General features: G+C 41.2%; 2 protein-coding genes across 2 annotated transcripts; both read left to right on the top strand.

Annotated features, from left to right (window-relative positions):
• Positions 1–1,825: 1,825 nt before the first annotated feature.
• Positions 1,826–6,653, top strand: LOC117852966 (pyrophosphate-energized vacuolar membrane proton pump). Its single transcript, XM_034735293.2, has 8 exons — positions 1,826–2,189; positions 3,675–4,249; positions 4,404–4,783; positions 4,867–4,953; positions 5,041–5,371; positions 5,486–5,896; positions 5,990–6,049; positions 6,141–6,653. Exons 1-8 carry the CDS (start codon positions 1,931–1,933, stop codon positions 6,345–6,347), a joined length of 2,310 nt encoding a protein of 769 aa, XP_034591184.1. The 5' UTR covers positions 1,826–1,930; the 3' UTR covers positions 6,348–6,653.
• A 3,148-nt stretch (positions 6,654–9,801) lies between these two features.
• On the top strand, positions 9,802–19,034 carry LOC117853962 (uncharacterized). Its single transcript, XM_072293470.1, has 5 exons — positions 9,802–10,113; positions 10,194–11,297; positions 13,040–14,383; positions 15,580–16,785; positions 17,808–19,034. Exons 1-5 carry the CDS (start codon positions 9,802–9,804, stop codon positions 19,032–19,034), a joined length of 5,193 nt encoding a protein of 1,730 aa, XP_072149571.1.
• Positions 19,035–19,696: the final 662 nt, after the last annotated feature.

Raw genomic sequence — 19,696 nt, 5'->3', positions numbered from 1 at the left:
GTCGAGTGGTTGAGGGCTTGAGGCTTTCCTTGCCCGGACGCAACGAAGCTGACGTGGAGCCGAGTCGTACGAGCCCAGGCCGCCTTCAGCCGGGATTTCCCAACTACTTCGCCGCCGCTGCCGTTCTACGCAGGGGTCCGCCGCACCCACCAGTACCAGGCCTCCACGTCGGATGGCCTTGGGCCTGCGCGTGGAGTAACCTATCCTGTGGGTAACCCGCGACCGAGGGGAGAGATAGGGTACGTGGCCGCACGCTACCCAATGAAACGGATTGCCATTTGCTGCCACGTCACTTACCTCCAGTGTTCCTACCTTTTCGTCTCCACCAAAAGCGGGAGTAGCTGAGCTGAGCAGAGCAGTGCTAGTGAACTTGCTCCAATTTTTCTTCTGTATTACCGTAAGGTTATTGTATTAGTATTTTAGCGATAAATTCAATTCACGACGAAAGTGTATTACCATAAGATTATTTATATTACTCTCCCTCCCAAATTACTATTTATTTTAGCTTTTCTAGATACATAGTTTTTGCTACGTACGTAAATATAATATATATCTAGGTGCATAGTAAAAGCTACGTATCTAGGAAACTCAAAACAAATAGTAATTTGGGATGGAGAGAGTATTATTTAAATGTTGGAGAACTATTCCAACAGTACATGGTCATGTATAGTTATGGAGGACCATCTAATTTTAAATTAAACAAAAAAATAGACACCAATTGGGATTTTGTACTAAACGTAATTGCGTTACAAGTAGTTCTATTGTATTTGTAACACAACTGAATTTGTACTCTTCAGAAAAGAAAAAACCCTTGTGTTAGTTGGTAAGCTGGGAGACGAGGATTGAATGAGCAGAGTCAAGTAGAGTTTGGCATTGACTAACAACATGAGTAAGTGATGAGTCATCGCCTTTTCGTTTAAGCAACTGTTCAAATATACTACTACCACCGCTGTCTTGCTTGCTGCACGTTTCAGGCCGGGGCATATATTAGTGGCAGTCAGATCATGCAGGAAACATAATTATATACCACGTCGTTAATTAAACGCAGTAAGGAATTGTATATCACACGTATGACGCACCACAGATCATCCATCCATATCCAAGTTTGCAAGTAAAAGATCAAACATAAAAATACGTATTACATTTCGCATTAATTTTCTCATCAAAGGCAATATAAGCGAATGGGTCTCTTACAACTCGAAATATTTTTGTGCTGGAAAAGGAAATTATATTTCTTTAAATGAAAAAATGCTGTAGGGTTTATCCTGGATTCCCGGTGGATGGATAAAGATGAGCAGAATTCAAGAGAGTCTGATCCACATGCAAACCTTTATCACTGCGGCAACTGTTGGAACGAACTCCAATAGTACTGGGCTGGTAAAAAAAAATACACGATCAGTCCAAGAGATGCAGTAGGGTTTATAAAAGAAATGCTCTAAGTTTATTCTACTTCAAAACACTCTATTCAGTTATACGCTACAATTCTCTACAAGACGTACAATTTACTCTGGATGGTAATGCACTAGCACGACTCCCTTTCAACGCGGTTAGTCCTAAACACGATCAGTCCCAAATGGTAAAAAACATGGCAATTAACAAAAATTTTTACTCGTGGTCATACATCATGGGAACACATTTACACTAAAAAATAAATTAAAAAAACAGAGTCAAGATACGCACGGAATTTACCAGAGCACGGTAACAAACAGGAATCCAAACTCCCGAAAATTACCGAAATACCCTCATCCTCATCGCCTACACTCCCTCGTCCTCCAGTGGCCTCGCCTCCCTATAAAGCGGCGGCGACTCGCACCACCCGTCTCCTCCTCTCCCTCCTCCCTCCCTCCCCCGTGCGCTCGAACGAATTCCGCACGGAATTCTCCGCGTAGAGGAACCCTAGCGCGCCCCGGATCTCGCCGCGGGGGGTGCAATGGCCTCGCCAGCGTTCCTGCCCGAGCTGGCCACGCAGGTAATAGTGCCCGTCGCGGCCGTGGTTGGCATCGCGTTCGCGGTGCTGCAGTGGGTGCTGGTATCCAAGGTGAAGCTCTCCCCCGAGCCCCGGCGCGGGGACGGCTCCTCCGGGAAGAGCGGCGCCGGCGCCAGCGAGTACCTCATCGAGGAGGAGGAGGGGCTCAACGAGCACAACGTCGTCGTCAAGTGCGCCGAGATCCAGAACGCCATCTCCGAAGGTGAGGCAGAGCGCCCGTGGCCGTGCTCGTGTTTTTTGAATTTTGTGGATCTGAGGGCGCTTAATCATAGATGTTACGCTTAGTAGCTGATATTCGGAATTAGGTGGTAATTTTGCTGTTCTGGTTATTTTGTTTGCTTGCGGGGTGAACCTGAAAAATTGCTTTTCATATGAGGCATCTGAAGCGGATCGGTTTGCTGCAGTACAGAGTCCCTATTTAGGCATAGGAATAGAATTTTACTCGTTAAGGCAATTCACTCTAAAACTATGCTTTGGATCATCTGGTGTTGCGTGTTTAGCGTTTGTTAGTTTGTCGCATCGTCCTCGGTATTTTTTTTCTGCTATGTCTCCTGCGTTCATGGTAGCCGTGTGCCTGTGACCTGGGTTACAGATATTTACTGTTATATTACTCCTAGTTGCAAGCTGGATCTAACAATAAACTACTGATGTTCCCGCTTTACCCAACACGTGTTATAATAATCCTTGGTCCAGTGTGTCCTAACTGCAGTAAATAGTTTTTTTGCTTGCCCCACTAGATTTTGTTTTGTGAGATATTTGTGGTGGGGCGGAAGGTGTTCATATAGAAGTGGTAGTGCTCTGTTCTTAAGAGGTCCCAGTAAAATCTCTGCGGTGACCATGCTGTGGGGATAGGATAAGTTACTGCAGGTGGCAGATGCGTTGTTGCTGCACCTGTGGTCCTTGCTGCCTGATGTAGGATAAGAAGATACGAACTTTCCGTGCGTCCACATTATTGTAGTAGGTAGGAATTAGTTTTGTTTTCAACCGCATCCACCTTGCTTGGAACTTGGAAGGAATCCTAGAAACGATGCACATGGACCAGAGATCTTGTGGTCCACTAAACAGTGTTTCATGTAAGGTAATTATTGGAGCACAGTTCATGTCTGAAGGTACATGCTAATTCAGTTTGTCCTGTGCTGATGCTGCATTGTTGGCTGGTTCATGTTAGCAGTGATATTGGCTGGCTTCTGTCCATGTCTTCAGTCAGGATTTCTTTCTAATAGGATTAGGATGAGGAGGCTCTGGTTCTGCTTTCTTTGTGGCACCACATGAAAGCAGCATAGAAGGCACAGAAAGATTTTTTTTATGACTCTTAGTATGTGGACCCTATTAGTTACTTCAGCGTAATTACTTCTTTCTTTGCTTCCCCTTGTGAAATAGGAATTAAGCTTTGTTGGTTTTGTTGGATTTTGAGAAGATAAGGATTGCAGTCCATCATTTATTGTTTCACTTAGCTATTATTTCTTTGTCTGTTTTGATGCTTACAGCTTCTACAAGAAAATAGGATAATTGCTGCCATTTTTTTTTGTAAATATCTACTGCTATGTTGCTTAATCTTCAGTATTTTGATATTTGTGTCATCATTTTTCTTATTGTTAGGCCTTCTCTTGTAACGGCTATTCTCTAATTATGTTGTATAATTGTATACACACTTGTGTTTCTAAATATCCTTGCTTTGTTTTAACAGGAGCAACTTCTTTCCTTTTCACTGAATACAAGTATGTTGGACTATTCATGGGCATTTTTGCTGTCCTGATCTTCCTCTTCCTTGGCTCTGTTGAGGGGTTCAGCACCAAGAGTCAACCTTGCCACTACAGCAAGGGCAAGATGTGCAAGCCTGCCCTTGCTAATGCTCTCTTCAGCACCATCGCCTTTGTGCTTGGTGCAGTCACCTCACTTGTTTCTGGGTTTCTTGGAATGAAGATTGCAACATATGCAAATGCCAGAACAACTCTTGAGGCAAGGAAGGGTGTCGGAAAGGCATTCATTACTGCCTTCCGCTCTGGGGCTGTGATGGGCTTCCTGCTTGCTGCTAGTGGCCTTTTTGTCCTTTATATTGCAATCAACTTGTTTGGAATTTATTATGGTGATGACTGGGAGGGCCTTTATGAGGCTATCACTGGTTATGGTCTCGGTGGTTCTTCTATGGCTCTTTTTGGCCGTGTTGGTGGTGGAATATACACCAAAGCTGCTGATGTTGGTGCAGATCTTGTTGGGAAAGTTGAAAGGAATATCCCTGAAGACGATCCGAGAAACCCAGCAGTAAGTCTTTTCTTAAGAGTCACATCTTAAAAAATGTTTTAATGAAATCCTTTGTGTTGAAGTTTTGTAGTGACTCTATTGACCGTGGTAATGTCATTTTGATGTATATTTGTATTGAAATAGTACAATGAGCACTTCCTTCTGCTTCTTGCAGGTCATTGCGGACAATGTTGGTGACAACGTTGGAGATATTGCTGGAATGGGATCAGACCTCTTTGGCTCCTATGCTGAGTCTTCATGCGCTGCTCTTGTCGTTGCCTCGATCTCTTCTTTTGGGATCAATCATGAATTCACTCCTATGTTGTACCCACTCCTCGTTAGCTCTGTGGGTATCATAGCTTGCTTGATAACCACTCTTTTTGCAACTGATTTCTTCGAGATCAAGGCTGTAGATGAAATAGAGCCGGCTCTCAAGAAGCAACTTATAATTTCCACTGCTGTGATGACTGTTGGCATTGCACTTGTCAGTTGGTTAGGGCTCCCATATACATTCACAATCTTCAACTTTGGTGTGCAGAAGACGGTGTATAACTGGTACTGCCATTTCTTAAATGGATTTTCCATATTTTGATCAAAATCTTTTAGTACATGATCTCACTTTGATCTTAATTTGGTAGGCAATTATTCCTATGCGTGGCAGTTGGTCTGTGGGCTGGACTAGTTATTGGATTTGTTACGGAGTATTACACGAGCAATGCATACAGGTGCCAACAGTTTTGATCATATTTAGTAGTGGATGTAATTTGCAGAATTTTTTCAAGCATCTGACAACTTGAATATCCTTTTTGCAGTCCTGTGCAGGATGTTGCTGACTCCTGCAGAACTGGAGCTGCTACTAATGTCATCTTTGGCCTTGCTCTGGGATACAAATCAGTCATTATCCCTATTTTTGCTATTGCTTTCAGTATTTTCCTCAGCTTCAGCCTTGCTGCAATGTACGGTGTTGCTGTGGCTGCTCTTGGAATGCTCAGCACAATCGCTACTGGCCTTGCCATTGATGCCTATGGTCCTATCAGTGATAATGCTGGAGGAATTGCTGAAATGGCTGGCATGAGCCACAGAATCCGTGAGAGAACAGATGCTCTCGATGCTGCTGGAAACACTACTGCTGCCATTGGGAAGGTAAATGCCAATCCCACTGTTAGTTGAAATGTGCTTCTTCAAAGATGGGCCGACTTTGAACAAATGTACAATTTTAAGTACTAAATTCTCATTCTCATGATTTTGTGCATGTAGGGTTTTGCCATTGGTTCAGCTGCCTTGGTGTCTCTTGCCCTCTTTGGTGCTTTTGTCAGCCGTGCTGAGATCTCAACTGTTGATGTTTTGTCGCCTAAAGTTTTCATTGGACTGATTGTCGGTGCCATGCTTCCATACTGGTTCTCAGCAATGACCATGAAGAGTGTTGGCAGTGCAGCACTCAAGATGGTTGAGGAAGTCCGCAGGCAGTTCAACACCATCCCTGGGCTCATGGAGGGCACCACCAAGCCTGACTATGCGACATGTGTCAAGATCTCCACTGATGCGTCTATCAAGGAGATGATCCCCCCAGGCGCACTTGTCATGCTCACCCCGCTTATTGTTGGGATCTTGTTTGGTGTTGAGACCCTCTCTGGTGTTCTTGCTGGTGCTCTTGTTTCTGGTGTCCAGGTTGGTACTCTTTCCGTGGTTGCTTTCATTGTTATAATCTCTTGCGATGTCGGCATGTTTCATTCATAACTAATTATCTATATTCTCATTCAGATTGCAATCTCTGCATCCAACACTGGAGGTGCCTGGGACAACGCAAAGAAATACATCGAGGTAGAAACAATAGCACCTACCAATCAGCAGGTTTCTTCCTATCCATATTTGTCAAACTTGACTAACTTCGGTTCTCTCCATGGTTTTACAGGCTGGTGCATCTGAGCACGCAAGAACTCTGGGCCCCAAAGGCTCCGATCCACACAAAGCTGCTGTCATTGGTGACACCATCGGTGATCCGCTCAAGGACACCTCAGGCCCATCACTGAATATCCTCATCAAGCTCATGGCCGTCGAGTCCCTGGTCTTTGCCCCCTTCTTCGCCACCCATGGAGGCATCCTCTTCAAATGGCTTTAGAGGAAGAAGATCGATGGACCGGTTACTTTAATTTTGCCGGGGAGAGCACTAGATTTATCTATGCCATAGAGAGAAGTTTCAGTTCCCCATACAGTGCCTTTCTTCCCTTTTCTGTGTTGCAATCAAGTTGAACTTATCACTATCAGCCATGGTGTCACCTAAGTTTTTGGGTCTAGTTGCAGTAGCCGTGTGGAGCAAATCTCTGGCCATTCTACAGGTTTGGAGTTTGGCATTTGGTGTATTGGGAAGTTTGTATTGACTGTAGATATTTCGATGATGATGATGAAGGAACGCACAATTCGGATTCTTGTCTTTGTGAAACACTAGAGTTTTTGTTGTATATGCGGATGATTGGATGCCCGTTTCCTGTGTCCTGCCTCTTTTTTCTGTCAGAGGCCAGTTGGCAATAAGATGCTCGATGTCAGGAGCCATCACAAACAGGGGCGGACCAGAACGGGGCTGCGGCTGAATTGCTCGTTTGTGCCCAAAACACAGTGTAACCTTGCCTCCTTGACCTCCTTTTCTCTAATTAAGATCATACATTTTTTAGTCTAAACACCACAGATGCTAAAGGACTATATGGGCAGGGTCCTAGATCCGCCCATTCACAAAAGGAAAAAGAAGAAAAAAAACAATGGCTGTAAATTTAAAAGGTCCTCCTAATTTATAACTTATCGAACGAGGCATGATCACCAAAATGCCAATCATCCTGTCACATTTTTATTCTCTCACAAAAGCAAAATTGGTGATAGTCCTAATCTTGACAAGTCGCGGGGACACCACTGTCGTTTCAAGGACTTTGACGGATAGCTGATGACAGTCATATGGTCATATATTGGAGCCAATTTCAAAAGCAATGGAATTGGGCCTCATTCCATGTGAAATGATGGATTGACGAATTATCAATTTGGCAAGTAAGAAATTGTGGTACTCCTCGGGTTCATAGGCACATAGTGACAAATGGCTGGCGGGTCTAGAAAAGTTTTCCTTGGGTGCGTATAGTACAATTAGCTATACAATTAGGTTGATAATAAATCATGACTCTCGTGCTTCCTTCACAATCCAACTCAGCGCTACCTATATTGAGCTCAAAATCATATAGTATTTCAACCTGGTTCTCAGTGAGCTTGATCCTTAAATTTATTAGTTAAATTAGAGGGCTCTTTCCAACACAATTAGACCAACTAGTCCATCAACCTGTGCTCCCGCACGAGCTAATGTTTTTATAAGCTATTGGATTTGAAAATTATTTAGAAATAAAACTCTTAGCTAATAATCAAAATTGTTTACCTACTAATCTTATTTTTCCAATACTTCAACATAATACTTATATAGATATGTATCTATCTTTGTCCAGTTGTGATTGATTTTTAATTAATAATTATTCTATGCACTTTTTCATTCATATTCATACTTTTTCCATTTTGTATCGCACCTCCAATCCTCTATACATTATGTTTAGCATACAAATCAATATTTTTCATCGATTCCGCATATACACATACATGGTCTAATGGTGGCACTCATCATGTGTATATACTTTAATGTAGTATTTTTATATTAACAATGACATAAATAGGTAATTTAGAATCATATATTAGTTTACTTTTTGACATTTCTATATGATGCACATGAAGATAATTAAATTAAAATTTAGGTATTTACTTTAGGTTATTTTTAATAACAACATACGTGGGTAACATAGATAAAATTTTAGAATGACATTTTAAGTTATGCTTTATAATGATTTGCATTAGTAAATTGGATGAAGATTACGGGGTTACTTTAGATTATGTTTTATAATAGCTGAGCTCGGTAATTTAGATATAGGTTTAGAGCTCATTTTTGAATATTTCCACAATGACAGTGGTGGATAACTTTTTAGAAAATATAATAAATCAATTGCTACGATTATTAGAGTTTACAGGATTGGTGTTAGATGTTTTTAATTTTTATGAGAATCTCTCTTTTTTCTTGCTTGTCTCATGGGAACTAATGCGGAGTCTCTAATTGAAAAAAATGAGATTACATTGGTACAAAACTATTACCATAAGCTACCTCTCGTTTGTTAAATATTCGAACAGAATACTTATGTAGATATTATACTTAATATCTTCATCCAATTGTGATAGATTTCAATTAGTAATTACTCTATAATATTTTCATCCACATTTATAATCTTTAACTTTTCACTTTGGACCGCATGTATGGGCTTGAATTTTGTTTAATGAACCCTAAGTTTGAGTGCTCATAAATTTAATAGAACTATCCATAATGCTAAATATAATTTTAGCATACAAATGTACATTTCCATAACTTTATATCCTTATAAATGGTGACACACATCACACATCATGCGTATAGGCCTTAATTATTATATCGTATACCAATAGTGTAAGATATAGACGATTTAGAATCATATATTGTTGTATATTTTTAATTAAGGTTATTTGATTCAAACGTAGGGTTACCTCAAGTTATTTTTAATAATAGCATGTGTGGGTAATATAGATGCAAATTTAAGGGGTTACTTTAAAAAATTTTAAAGTAATAGTGGTAGGAAATTCAGTTGCAAATTAGGGAGTTATTTTAAATATTGTTTATAATGGTATAAGTGGGTAATTTTGATGAAGGTTAGGGGGTTACTTTAGTTTATTTTATATAATGGCAGAGGTGGGTAATTTATATATAGATTTAGGGGGTTACTTTAGGCTATTTTCATAATGGCACAGATGGGTAATTTTTTAGAAAATATAATAGATCCAATGGTTATGATGATTTGAATCTGTCGATTGATGGTTGGATATTTTGATTTTTTGTGAGAATTTTTAGGATTTCTCTCTTTTTCTAGAGTATCCACCTAGGAATCCTAGGTGGCTTCATCTGGAGACTTCAAAAGGAGTCTCCAATTAGTAATAGTAAGATGTGACGAGCATTACAAAGCTCATCGTTCGTGTTCACCGAATCCAACTACGGTACCCCCAAGGCCCCAATGCAATGCCTGCACAGAAACATGCCGAGGAAGAGGAGTAGACGATCTCCTAGGTGGCTCCGCCTCTTGCAGCTGCAGGCATAGTTGCTGGACACAACACACCACCCTCACGGTAAAAGCTGAGAACTAATCACCTTTCTTTCCTTCCACTTCGCATCCGAATTGGGGTTTCCATCTCGAGTCAGTTTAATTGAAACAGAGTACGATCTAAAGCGCACCTCGGGTGCTATTATTTGTCTCAATTCTGACTGAAATAATTGCCCTTTTCCTCCTTGCTTGTAAATATTTCCTGCCTGTCCTTGATACAGAGTTTGCTGCAAGGGTTGTGATTTTCAGGTCAAAAGCAGAGAGAGACTGACAATTTCTCGCTGTGTCTTCTCCAGTTTTTCTCTTGGACTGTTCCTCACCCGGCCTGATGTCAAGCACTCATCACACTGTGTGATTGGCGTCCCCTTCAGCCACATGGTGGGGGTAGGGGAGTTTCTCGCCTCGGCCGCATTGAAGCAGGTCGGCGGCATGCTAGGTAGTGCCATCTGGGAGGCGATCGCCTCGCAGCTGAAGCTAGGTGATGAGCTCAAAGGCCTCAAGGATACTGTGGATGCCATCCAAAATAGCATGGTTAGGGTGGAGAAGCGGTTGATGAAAGATGGTGACGTCTGCGTCTGGATGAGGGAGCTAAAGGCAGCAGCCTATGACATGGAGGACATTATTATGGAATTTGAAGGAGATATCCTGAGTAATAAAGATGGCTCTCAGAATAACAAATCTACAACGGTAGGTCTCGAGTGTGTTTGACGTCGATATGTCCATTTCCATTTCTCGTCCTTTTTCTTATTCACGACATGGATTTGCAGATCTCCATTCCTCTGAAGTTGCGGCTAAACATGTCTAGCAAGTTGAAGGCCATGAAACAAAGATTGGACAACATAGAAAAGCTGAGGCGGTTCGACTTGATGGTGGACACAAGCTCTGACGACCAGGACGTGATCCAGACTCGGGCTACAGGCCCTTGCCTTGTAGAAGGTATACTTGGGAGGGACAAGGACAAGGTAGAGTTGATGAAGTTGCTGCAAGAAGATTGCAAGCACACCATCATCCCTATATATGGCTTTGGTGGTCTGGGTAAAACCACTCTCGCCCAAATGGTTTTCGACGACAATACAACTAAGAGAGATTTTGATATCCAGATTTGGGTTTATGTCTCCACAAGTTTTAGCGATGAAAAGATTGGTCGATCAATTATCTCCCAAGTAGATGGACAGAGTAACCAGTATGACTTGTCCTCCGTGCAGATGCGCGTGGAGATGATCCTCCGTGGAAAGAAGTATCTTATTGTTTTAGATGACTTATGGGAAGAAAACACAGGACAATTGCAAAAGATAAAAGCGATGTTGAAAGGTGGCGCACCAGGCAGAAAGATAATTGTGACCACTCGAAGTGAACAGGTTGCTAAGCGGATGAATCGAGAGTTGCCATTCAAATTGGGTGCCTTGCCGTACGATGACTGCTGGAAGCTGTTCAAAGCTAAGGCATTTCCAAATGGAATTAAAGAATCTGAAATGGCAAAGGTACATATGGGGGAGAAAATAGTAAAGAAATGCGATGGAGTGCCTTTGGCAGTCAAATCTCTTGGGGATCGTCTGCTAGATATGCCGATGCACAAGTGGGAAGAAACGCTGAAGAGTGACCTGTGGGAACAGGAACGCGATCCAACGACTGGAACAACATCTACGGCAATATTACCATCCTTGAAGATTAGTTACTACCACATGCCATATTATCTGAGACCTTGCTTTGTATACTTTTCTGCCTTCCCAAAAGGCTTCGTCATAGAGAAGAGAGAACTGATTCACAAGTGGATTGCTCTGAGATTTGTTCTGACCACACATCGTGCTGAGGAATACCTACAAGAACTTTGTCAGATGTCATTCCTGGAGGCTACAAGTGCCTCTATCTCGGTGAGTTATATTATATACACAGGCTTGGTACAGTTAACTCTTTTCCTTCTATCGAGTTGTGCTGTCATTTCTCGCATGATTTATTAGTATTTTAATCTTAATTCAGAATATGGTGTTCATCTACTACTAATTCAATATAATGTTTGGTTTGAAGAATGAGATAGTCATAAATCCTTTGATTCTAGTTTTGAATAATCCACTTCATTTCGCACAAGCATATCGATCGCGGTGTAAAATTCATGGAGTGATCCTACGAGGAATCATTCGAACATGGTTGGCTTGGTTCCTCAATTCTAACACCTTATAAATATTTGAGTCAACGTTATTTGAAAGATAAATATAGTGACACGAACATTATTTCTAAAGTTGCCAGTTTTATGCTTACTGAAATCAACCAAGCAAATAAACATGACAAGTAAACTCCCTGGGTTGCAAATTACTAGTAACATAGCCTAAGTTTTGTTTTAAGTCGAGTTTTCTCTGCATAAGGTCATGGAATCTGTGCAAAAAGGGCTGAGTTGTATTGTTGGCTTAAGCTCTGCAACATTGCCAAGACAGTGAGTTAAGTTACCAAGTGAATAGTAATTGCAATAATTAAAACAAACCCGGCATTCTTTAGGAGCAGAAGGTTACTGCATAGGAAAAGGTACTCACTTTTTTACAACAGTCGATACATATATACAAAAATGATCATTATTGACCCACCATTGGTTACAAGATTTAGCTTTTATGAGTCACTACTTAATAGCCTAGATCATGCATCTCTATCCAGTAAAATTCTGAAGCTGAAAGGTGGATGCATATTATGCGTTTCATTTTGACCAAAAGATATCAATTAAATGGTATATCAATTCTATAAATTGGATATAGCAATAAATAAATCGGCAGTGTTCTTTTATTTCAGATAGAAGAAACGTCAACTTTGTTGTCTTGACACAATTGCTACTGGAGAGAAAATAATGTTCATTCGTTGCAATTTTAAACCCTTTGCACTCCCTTTGACTGGTCTAGCATCTCCATGCGGGACGTTGGGGTGGTGGGGAAGCCTGCCAGCTTGCTTCAGAGAATGCAACTATGGCTGCAGCGGGAGGGCACTCCACTGCTGTGGATGCATTCGGTTGCTACGCCTCATCTTTGCATGGTGGGAGTGGCGTGGGGCGTGCTGCACAGACCAACGTGGCCCAGTCCAAATCAGTTCAGGCAGCCGGCCAGGGATATCTAAGGCAGTGTTAGGGAGGGGCAGGGCAGTCTGTCACATGTTACCCGTCTCGTGTGGCAATGCCAGATCAGCGAAAGAGCGTGTAAAGGGTTCAAAATGGCAACTAGCAAACAATGTTCTCTCCCGTGGCAGTTATGCAAAGACAACCAAGTCGATGGTAAAATGATCTTTCTCAATCAATTTAATCCCCAAAAGTTTCTATTGATTCACTCAACCACCCTTTTACCTGAAATTGACTCACTTATTTTCACCTTTTTTTCTGCTCCATTCCTGGTTTTGAAAAAAAAAACTGTTACGTCAATTCCATTGTGCACAACTCGTGTATAATTTTCTTTAAAATCTTGAAATATCACAATTTGTGCTGAAGGTGATATTATACAATCATGTAGTTTTTACTCAATCTCGTTTCTAAATGTGAAATTGACATGCTCTTTTATATATATTTTTTTCTTTTGACCTACCGCTGAGTCCTTGAAAAAAATATCTAGTGCACTACTAATCGACCTGCAAATTTGCTTTTCAGATTTCTGCAAGATACTCCAAGCTTAATAACCCTCATAATGTATTATTCAAAATGCACGATTTAGTTCATGAACTTGCTAGGTCAGTTGCTATTGAGGAAGTTGCCATCTGTGATGGCGAAAAAGGAAGCTTCGGTCCTAAAAAGGACAACTATCGATACACGTTGTTGTTGAATTTCAAAGGTCAGTACCCAAAATGCAAAGATATGCCTTTCAAAGCAAGGGCTGCTCATTTTAGTGGCTGCACAGGATGTCAGCCTTCGAAGGGTGCCTTTTCAAAAACTAAATGGCTGCGTGTATTGGACTTCCCACGCATGCAAACTGTCGAGCTACCCAGTTCTATGGAAAACTTGCACCACCTGCAGTTTTTAAATCTTTCAGAAAATACCAGCCTCAAAAAGCTCCATAGCTCCTTTTCTAAAAAAGTAAGGCTCCATAGTTCCACTTCCATTTGTGACTTTCAGAAGCTACACTATTTGGATCTACATGGCTGCTCGAATCTTAGTGAGCTTCCAGGTCCCATTCACAGACTCCAAGTCCTGGAACATCTTGATCTATCAGGATGTACCAGCCTACAAAAGCTACCTTCACAATTTGGGGAGCTGCAAAAGCTTTCGTTCTTGAACTTATCATGTTGTTCAAAGCTTGAGATGCTTCCAGACTCTTTCAGTCTACTGAAAAATTTGGAACATCTGAATCTGTCCTCCTGCTGCCAGCTTAAGCAACTGCGTACCCTGTCATTCAAGAGAATGAAGGGACTTCTTTATCTTAATATGTCTGGTTGTACTTGCCTTGAGACACTTCCTGAATTTTGTGTGGGCAACGATGGCTGCATGAACCTGGAGATTTTGGATTTATCTGATTGTGCGGCGCTTTTTGATCTTTCTGAATCTTGTGACAGACTAAAGAAACTCCGATTTCTGAATTTATCTGGCTGTCCTTGCATTCCGAAAATTATCTACTTTCTTGGTAAATTTGTAAATTTGGAGTACCTAAACCTATCAGCATTATCAGGATTTGATGTAAGAAAAGATTCTGAAGCTCCAAGTTCCTCTACACAGCATTCCTCTGATTATTCTGGTGAGGAGTTGAGCCTGAAAATGCTGCATGACACATTGAAAAACATGCATCGTCTTGAGTACCTTTCAGTTGGAGGGATGTCACTGTTCTCAAAGGAAGGCATCTCCAGTGACCTACTAACCCTACCGGATTTTGTGGTCTCAGAAAGTGGCAGCAGTGGTGATTGCAGCAACATTATCCTTCTACAGAATATCCTTGATTCTACAAACAGTGAACTAAATATCAAATGCCTTGAGGTTGTGAAGTCTGCAGAGGAAGCAAAGGGGGTGCAACTGGGAAGGAGACATCGGCTTGCTTCTTTGAGTTTGGAGTGGTCCTTATTAGAATGGTCAGAGGAACCCAAAGTGACGACAATGGATGTGCTAGAAAATTTGAAGCCTCATCCAGCTTTAAAGCATCTCACTATAAAGGGCTATAATTACAGTATGTTTCCTAGTTGGATGAGGGAGATATGTTCTACACTCCCAAATCTGGTGAAACTGGTATTGTCTGATCTCGTAGAGTGTGACCAGCTTCCAACTCTAGGAAATCTATCAAACTTAGAGGAGCTTGAAATTCGTAATATGCCTAAATTTATGGAAGCATGTTTAGCACCATGCAGAAACCTAAAGCGACTGTCGCTTGTTGAACTAGCATCCGGATGCACCTTGCGGTTTTGCCAAGATGGTTCGGCTTTGAGAACAAATAGAATCTGCGAAGAGATACATGACATGGAATTAGATCCTTCAGAAGAATTCAAGAGGCTTGAAATGTTCAGGATGCAGTCTGGTGATCCTTCCCGAGGAAAAGGAAAAGCAAAGTTTACAGTAATGAGAAGGACATTACTGGGAGTGACTAAAAAGAGAACACTGATAACACACGTTCCTGTATCTTCTTCCGCACTACGTCCAGCCAAAGAAGAATTCCCTCCGCTTTGCTATCTGAAGATAGAACACTGCAATTATCTGAAACTAGAACCAAGAATCCCCAACAGCAAGGAGTTCTTCATCAACGAGTCGTCAATAATCCCCACATTGACACGTATTAATCGTGGTGATTCAATCCCCACGTTGACACGTATTAATAGTGGTGATTTAGTCATTGAACAAACCATCCAAAAACTCAAGATATCGAACTGTAAGAGGTTTGATTTTTGGAGACTGCCTGGCATTCGATCAGTACATGAGCTTGAAATTGATTGCCTCGAGAAGTTTCACCGTTTTAATGCATTGAGGTGCATGGCTCGTTTGGCGAAGCTAACTTTGTCATCTCCTGAGAATTTCTTGCACACAGACAAAGCTGAAATCCTAAAGGCTATTCCTCACATTCAATGCATCAAGATAAATGAGGTAATTTCTCTTGGCTGTGCTTCGTTACTCCTCTTTTACAATGGACATTTTCTAATTCTTATCTAGAACAGAATGGATGCATAAATATTTTCGTTGCATTTGGTAATAGTCTAACTCTGTCTCTTCCTTCACAGGGAATATATTTTGCAGTACAAGAAAGTGATTTTCTCCTCCTCCGTCAAAATACAGACTTTGGAATCACAGACCTATTTATTTCAAATCTTGAGAAGGTGAATAACGCTGATGAAGTTGGCCTTGGAGAGTTGGCTACATATGACCAGCTGCGCACGCTGAGATTGGTATGGTCCCATGACGCAAACTCTTATTCCAGCAATGGTTTATCTGGATCAGACGATAGGCCTAACAATGTATATCTTAATCTGAGCAAAAAATTCTCCAGAGCTGATGATTCTTCAGTTCTCCAAAGACTCCATCCTCATCCTAACCTATCAACACTTCAAATAGAAGGTTATCGAGATGCCACATTTTGTGGCTGGATGAGCGATCCAAATCTCTATCTTCCAAATCTTGTGAAGATAGAGCTGATGGGCATGCCAAGGTGCGCACGCCTCCCTTCACTAGGACAGTTAGCAAACCTTGAAGAACTGCACATTTCAGATATGCCTAATATTCGAGAAGTGGATACTAGTTTTTATGGAGGCAGGGACCCATTCAGGAAATTAAGGGAACTTTGTATTAATAAGATGGAGAATTTGGAGGTGTTGTCCACGAACTTGGAGCTATCTGCTGGAGAGATGTCTTGGGATGATGATGAACAGAAGGTGCAAGGAGATGAAATATTTCCACGCCTTGCACACCTCGTTGTTACGGGATGCCCTAGGTTGATTCACGGTTCAGCTTTTCAAGGATACATAGGGCGTATAGTTGCATCATGCAGTGAGGTAGAACTATCACCCGGGATACTCGTTGGATCTTCACACCTTTTTAGACTTGAAGTGGAACCAAATATCTTTGGCTTCTCTCACGCTTCAGAATTTCTCCAATACAGCACCGACTTGAGGAATTTAACTATTAAATCTGACAGTGATCTGATCACCTTGCCGGAGATCATTCGGAGCTGCCACTCCCTTAGGAGCTTGCAGATATTGGACAGTTGTAATTTTGCAGCACTTCCAGATTGGTTGGGGGATCTGGCGTCTCTGGAGGAGCTAGAAGTTCATTCTGCCAAACTGCAGCGTTTGCCTCACTCCATCAAGAATGTAACCTCCTTGAAGACATTAACCCTTAAGAAGTGCAATTACAAACTGCGTGAATGCTGCAGCCGTTTAGGAGAGGACTACGACAAGATTAAACACATCAAACATGTAGATGCACATGAGGTAATATGCACTGTTTTTAATTATTACTGTTTTGTTCTACAATGTATACTATAAATTACGGTTGCATAACAAGAGGCTCAATCTATCATGCAGGCATGTGATTTATTACTGTATTTTCATTAATTCTAGGGAGTGAATATCGTATATATGAATGAATTAATGGAATCCCTTTCTAACATAAATATTTAATTTATTGTTTGATATGCCACTACCTTGCTTAATTGTGGCACTTATAGTAGACCTGATTCTCCAAATTAAAATACTCCCTCCATCCCAAATTATTTGTTGTTTTGACATTTTTAGATTCATAGCTTCTAATATGTATCTAGATATAATATATATCTAGGTGCACAACAAAAAATCATAAACCTAGAAATACCAAAATGACCTATAATTTTTGGGATATACCAGGCGAACATCAATTTTTTTTAGAATTGTATTTTTGTGCTGTGTACGTGGTAGGGTATGTTTTTTTTTTTGAAAAAAACTTACTGATAGGATCTGTTGCCAGCATATCTTCTGTGCATATCCGTGATTGGTTAGAGTTAGGTAGGGATCCTTGAATGGCTCTGTTTCCATAAGCCTCATCCAGCATTCAATTGTCCAATGGTTTACATCTAAGAGTATCTCCAGCAGATCCCTATTCCTCAATACATCTACCATATTGAGAGAGTTCGTGAAAAAAATAGTGCTATAACACACTCCCTTTACCTTTCCCTTTTTCCAATAATTATTCGACAAATAATTCACCCTAACTCTCCCCAAATAAAGGAGGAGTTGTGACTCTCCCAACTCGGTAGTTGGATTGGGATGAGGTTACAAAAGCAACTCTCCCAATAACAATGAAAGAGATATTAGGATGTCCCTATTAACTAGTTATTTGGAAATATTTATTAGATGTGGAGATGCTCTAAGCTGCATGTTTGCACCTAGAGATGGTTTTATATAGTAAAGCAGAATGTTTATCTTGACTAAAGCAGAATGTTTTATTTTTGATTTTCTGTGTTTTTGTAAACTTGCAGGGCACTAGTTTCGCCATTGATTCATCAAACGACATGGCTATTCTGCAAAAGACTACAAGTCACCAGCTTATTGAACTTAATATTGAACATCTCGAATATCTATCAAGCTCAGAAGCAAACATAATTGAATTGGCGCAAAAAGAGGAGCTCCAATTTTTAAGTTTGGAGTGGAGTGAGCTCCAATTTAGTTTGGAGTGGTTCAATCCAGTGTCCAACAAGGTCGCGTTAGAAGAGCTCCAGCCTCATCAAAACCTTAAAAGGCTTTGCATAAAGAACTATGTTGGTGGTGATTATCCTAACTGGTTACGTTTGCTACCAAATCTTGTAAGGTTGGAGCTTTTCAATGTTCAATCTGGTCACCTCCATCTAGATTATTTACAATCTCTTGAAGACTTGTATATCTCGTCTGTCTCGGTGTTTGAGGTCATGAAGTATAGGCCAGAGGTACTGGACCTATATGCCAAATCATCAATATGCATCTTGAGCACACAGCCAGTGAAAAATCTCAGAAGAGTTACAATAGTAAGAGTAGGGAAGTTACTGTGGGAAACATCGACATCGCATTGTATTGAGCAGAAGGATGATAAGAACATATTTCAAAGAGAGCAGGAAGGAAGGCACAGTGATACTGGCAGGGAATCCTCCTACCAGCGCACATTATTTCCTAGACTTCAATATTTAGAGATAGACTGTTGTTTGAACGTAAGATTCGAACCATCAATCCCTTGGAGTGCCAGGTATATCATATCTGGAATTAAACAATATCCATTCTTATTCAATTGGCCATCATTCTACCAAGTCATGGGGCTATCAACATCTGCTTTATCATCCAAAATGGAAATCAAGTACTTCGAAAATATATATTCTGACTCCGATTCTCTTCAACTGCTTGACATTGAAGAATTAACTGTTGACAGTTGCATCGATCCTGTACCTTTGCCACAGTGCATTCTAGGCTGGAAATCCCTCAGGAAGCTAGAGATATTGAACTGTAGGGGCATCGATGGACTGCCAGATTGGTTGGGAGATATGGCCTCTCTCCGTGAGCTCAAAGTAGAGACCTACTGGATGAAAACTTTGCCTCCGTGCATTGAGAGGCTGACCTCTTTGCATACCTTGACACTATCACAATGCACAAAGAGGCTTAAGCAAAGATGTAGTGAGTCAGGAGATGATTGGAGCAAGATAAAGCACATTGAGAATGTACAAGTAGAGTTGAGACCATGAAGAGTGTTGGAAACTTGGAATGCAGTGTTCTAAGATGGCTGTGGATCGGAGGCAGTTTAACACACCAACCTGGGCACCTGGAGGACACCACACTGCTTATGTGACGTACAATCTCCACTGATGCATCCACATTGGAGATGATCCCCCCCTGGTGCTCTTGTGGTGCTCAGACCTTTTATTGTTTGATCTTGTTTGATTTTGACTGTTGAGACTCTGGATTTTGTTTCTGGTGCTCCCATTTCTTTTATCCACTACCATCATTGTAAGCTGTTACCATATGTCATTGGTGTGTGTAGTTTCTTTTCCCCCCCAAGATTGCCATCTCTCCATCCAACGCTGGAGGTACTCGGACAGTGCAGCGTTACACATAGAGGTGAAACCTTTTAACATATTAGCACATGGCAGTTTGCAGGTTTCTTTCTACCATGCATATCCACCAAATTTGGTTCATTTCCCCCTCTATTTTATGGTCTGGTGCGTCCTAGGATGAAAGAATCCTGGGCCGAAGGGTTCAGGCTTCAGAACCCCACAAGGCTGCTGTCATCGATCAGTGGCACGATCAAGGCTGTGATTAGATGCTGATTTTCTTTAGCTTTCTCTTATATCTATTAAACCTTACAGTTAAGGAGTTCCATTTGCAACACTCTCGCACGAAAAGTTTT

The sequence above is a fragment of the Setaria viridis genome, chromosome 4, assembly GCF_005286985.2.
Source record: "Setaria viridis chromosome 4, Setaria_viridis_v4.0, whole genome shotgun sequence".
NCBI lineage: Eukaryota > Viridiplantae > Streptophyta > Magnoliopsida > Poales > Poaceae > Setaria > Setaria viridis.
Note: the sequence above shows the minus strand (reverse complement) of the source record. Positions and strands in the feature narration are given on the sequence as shown.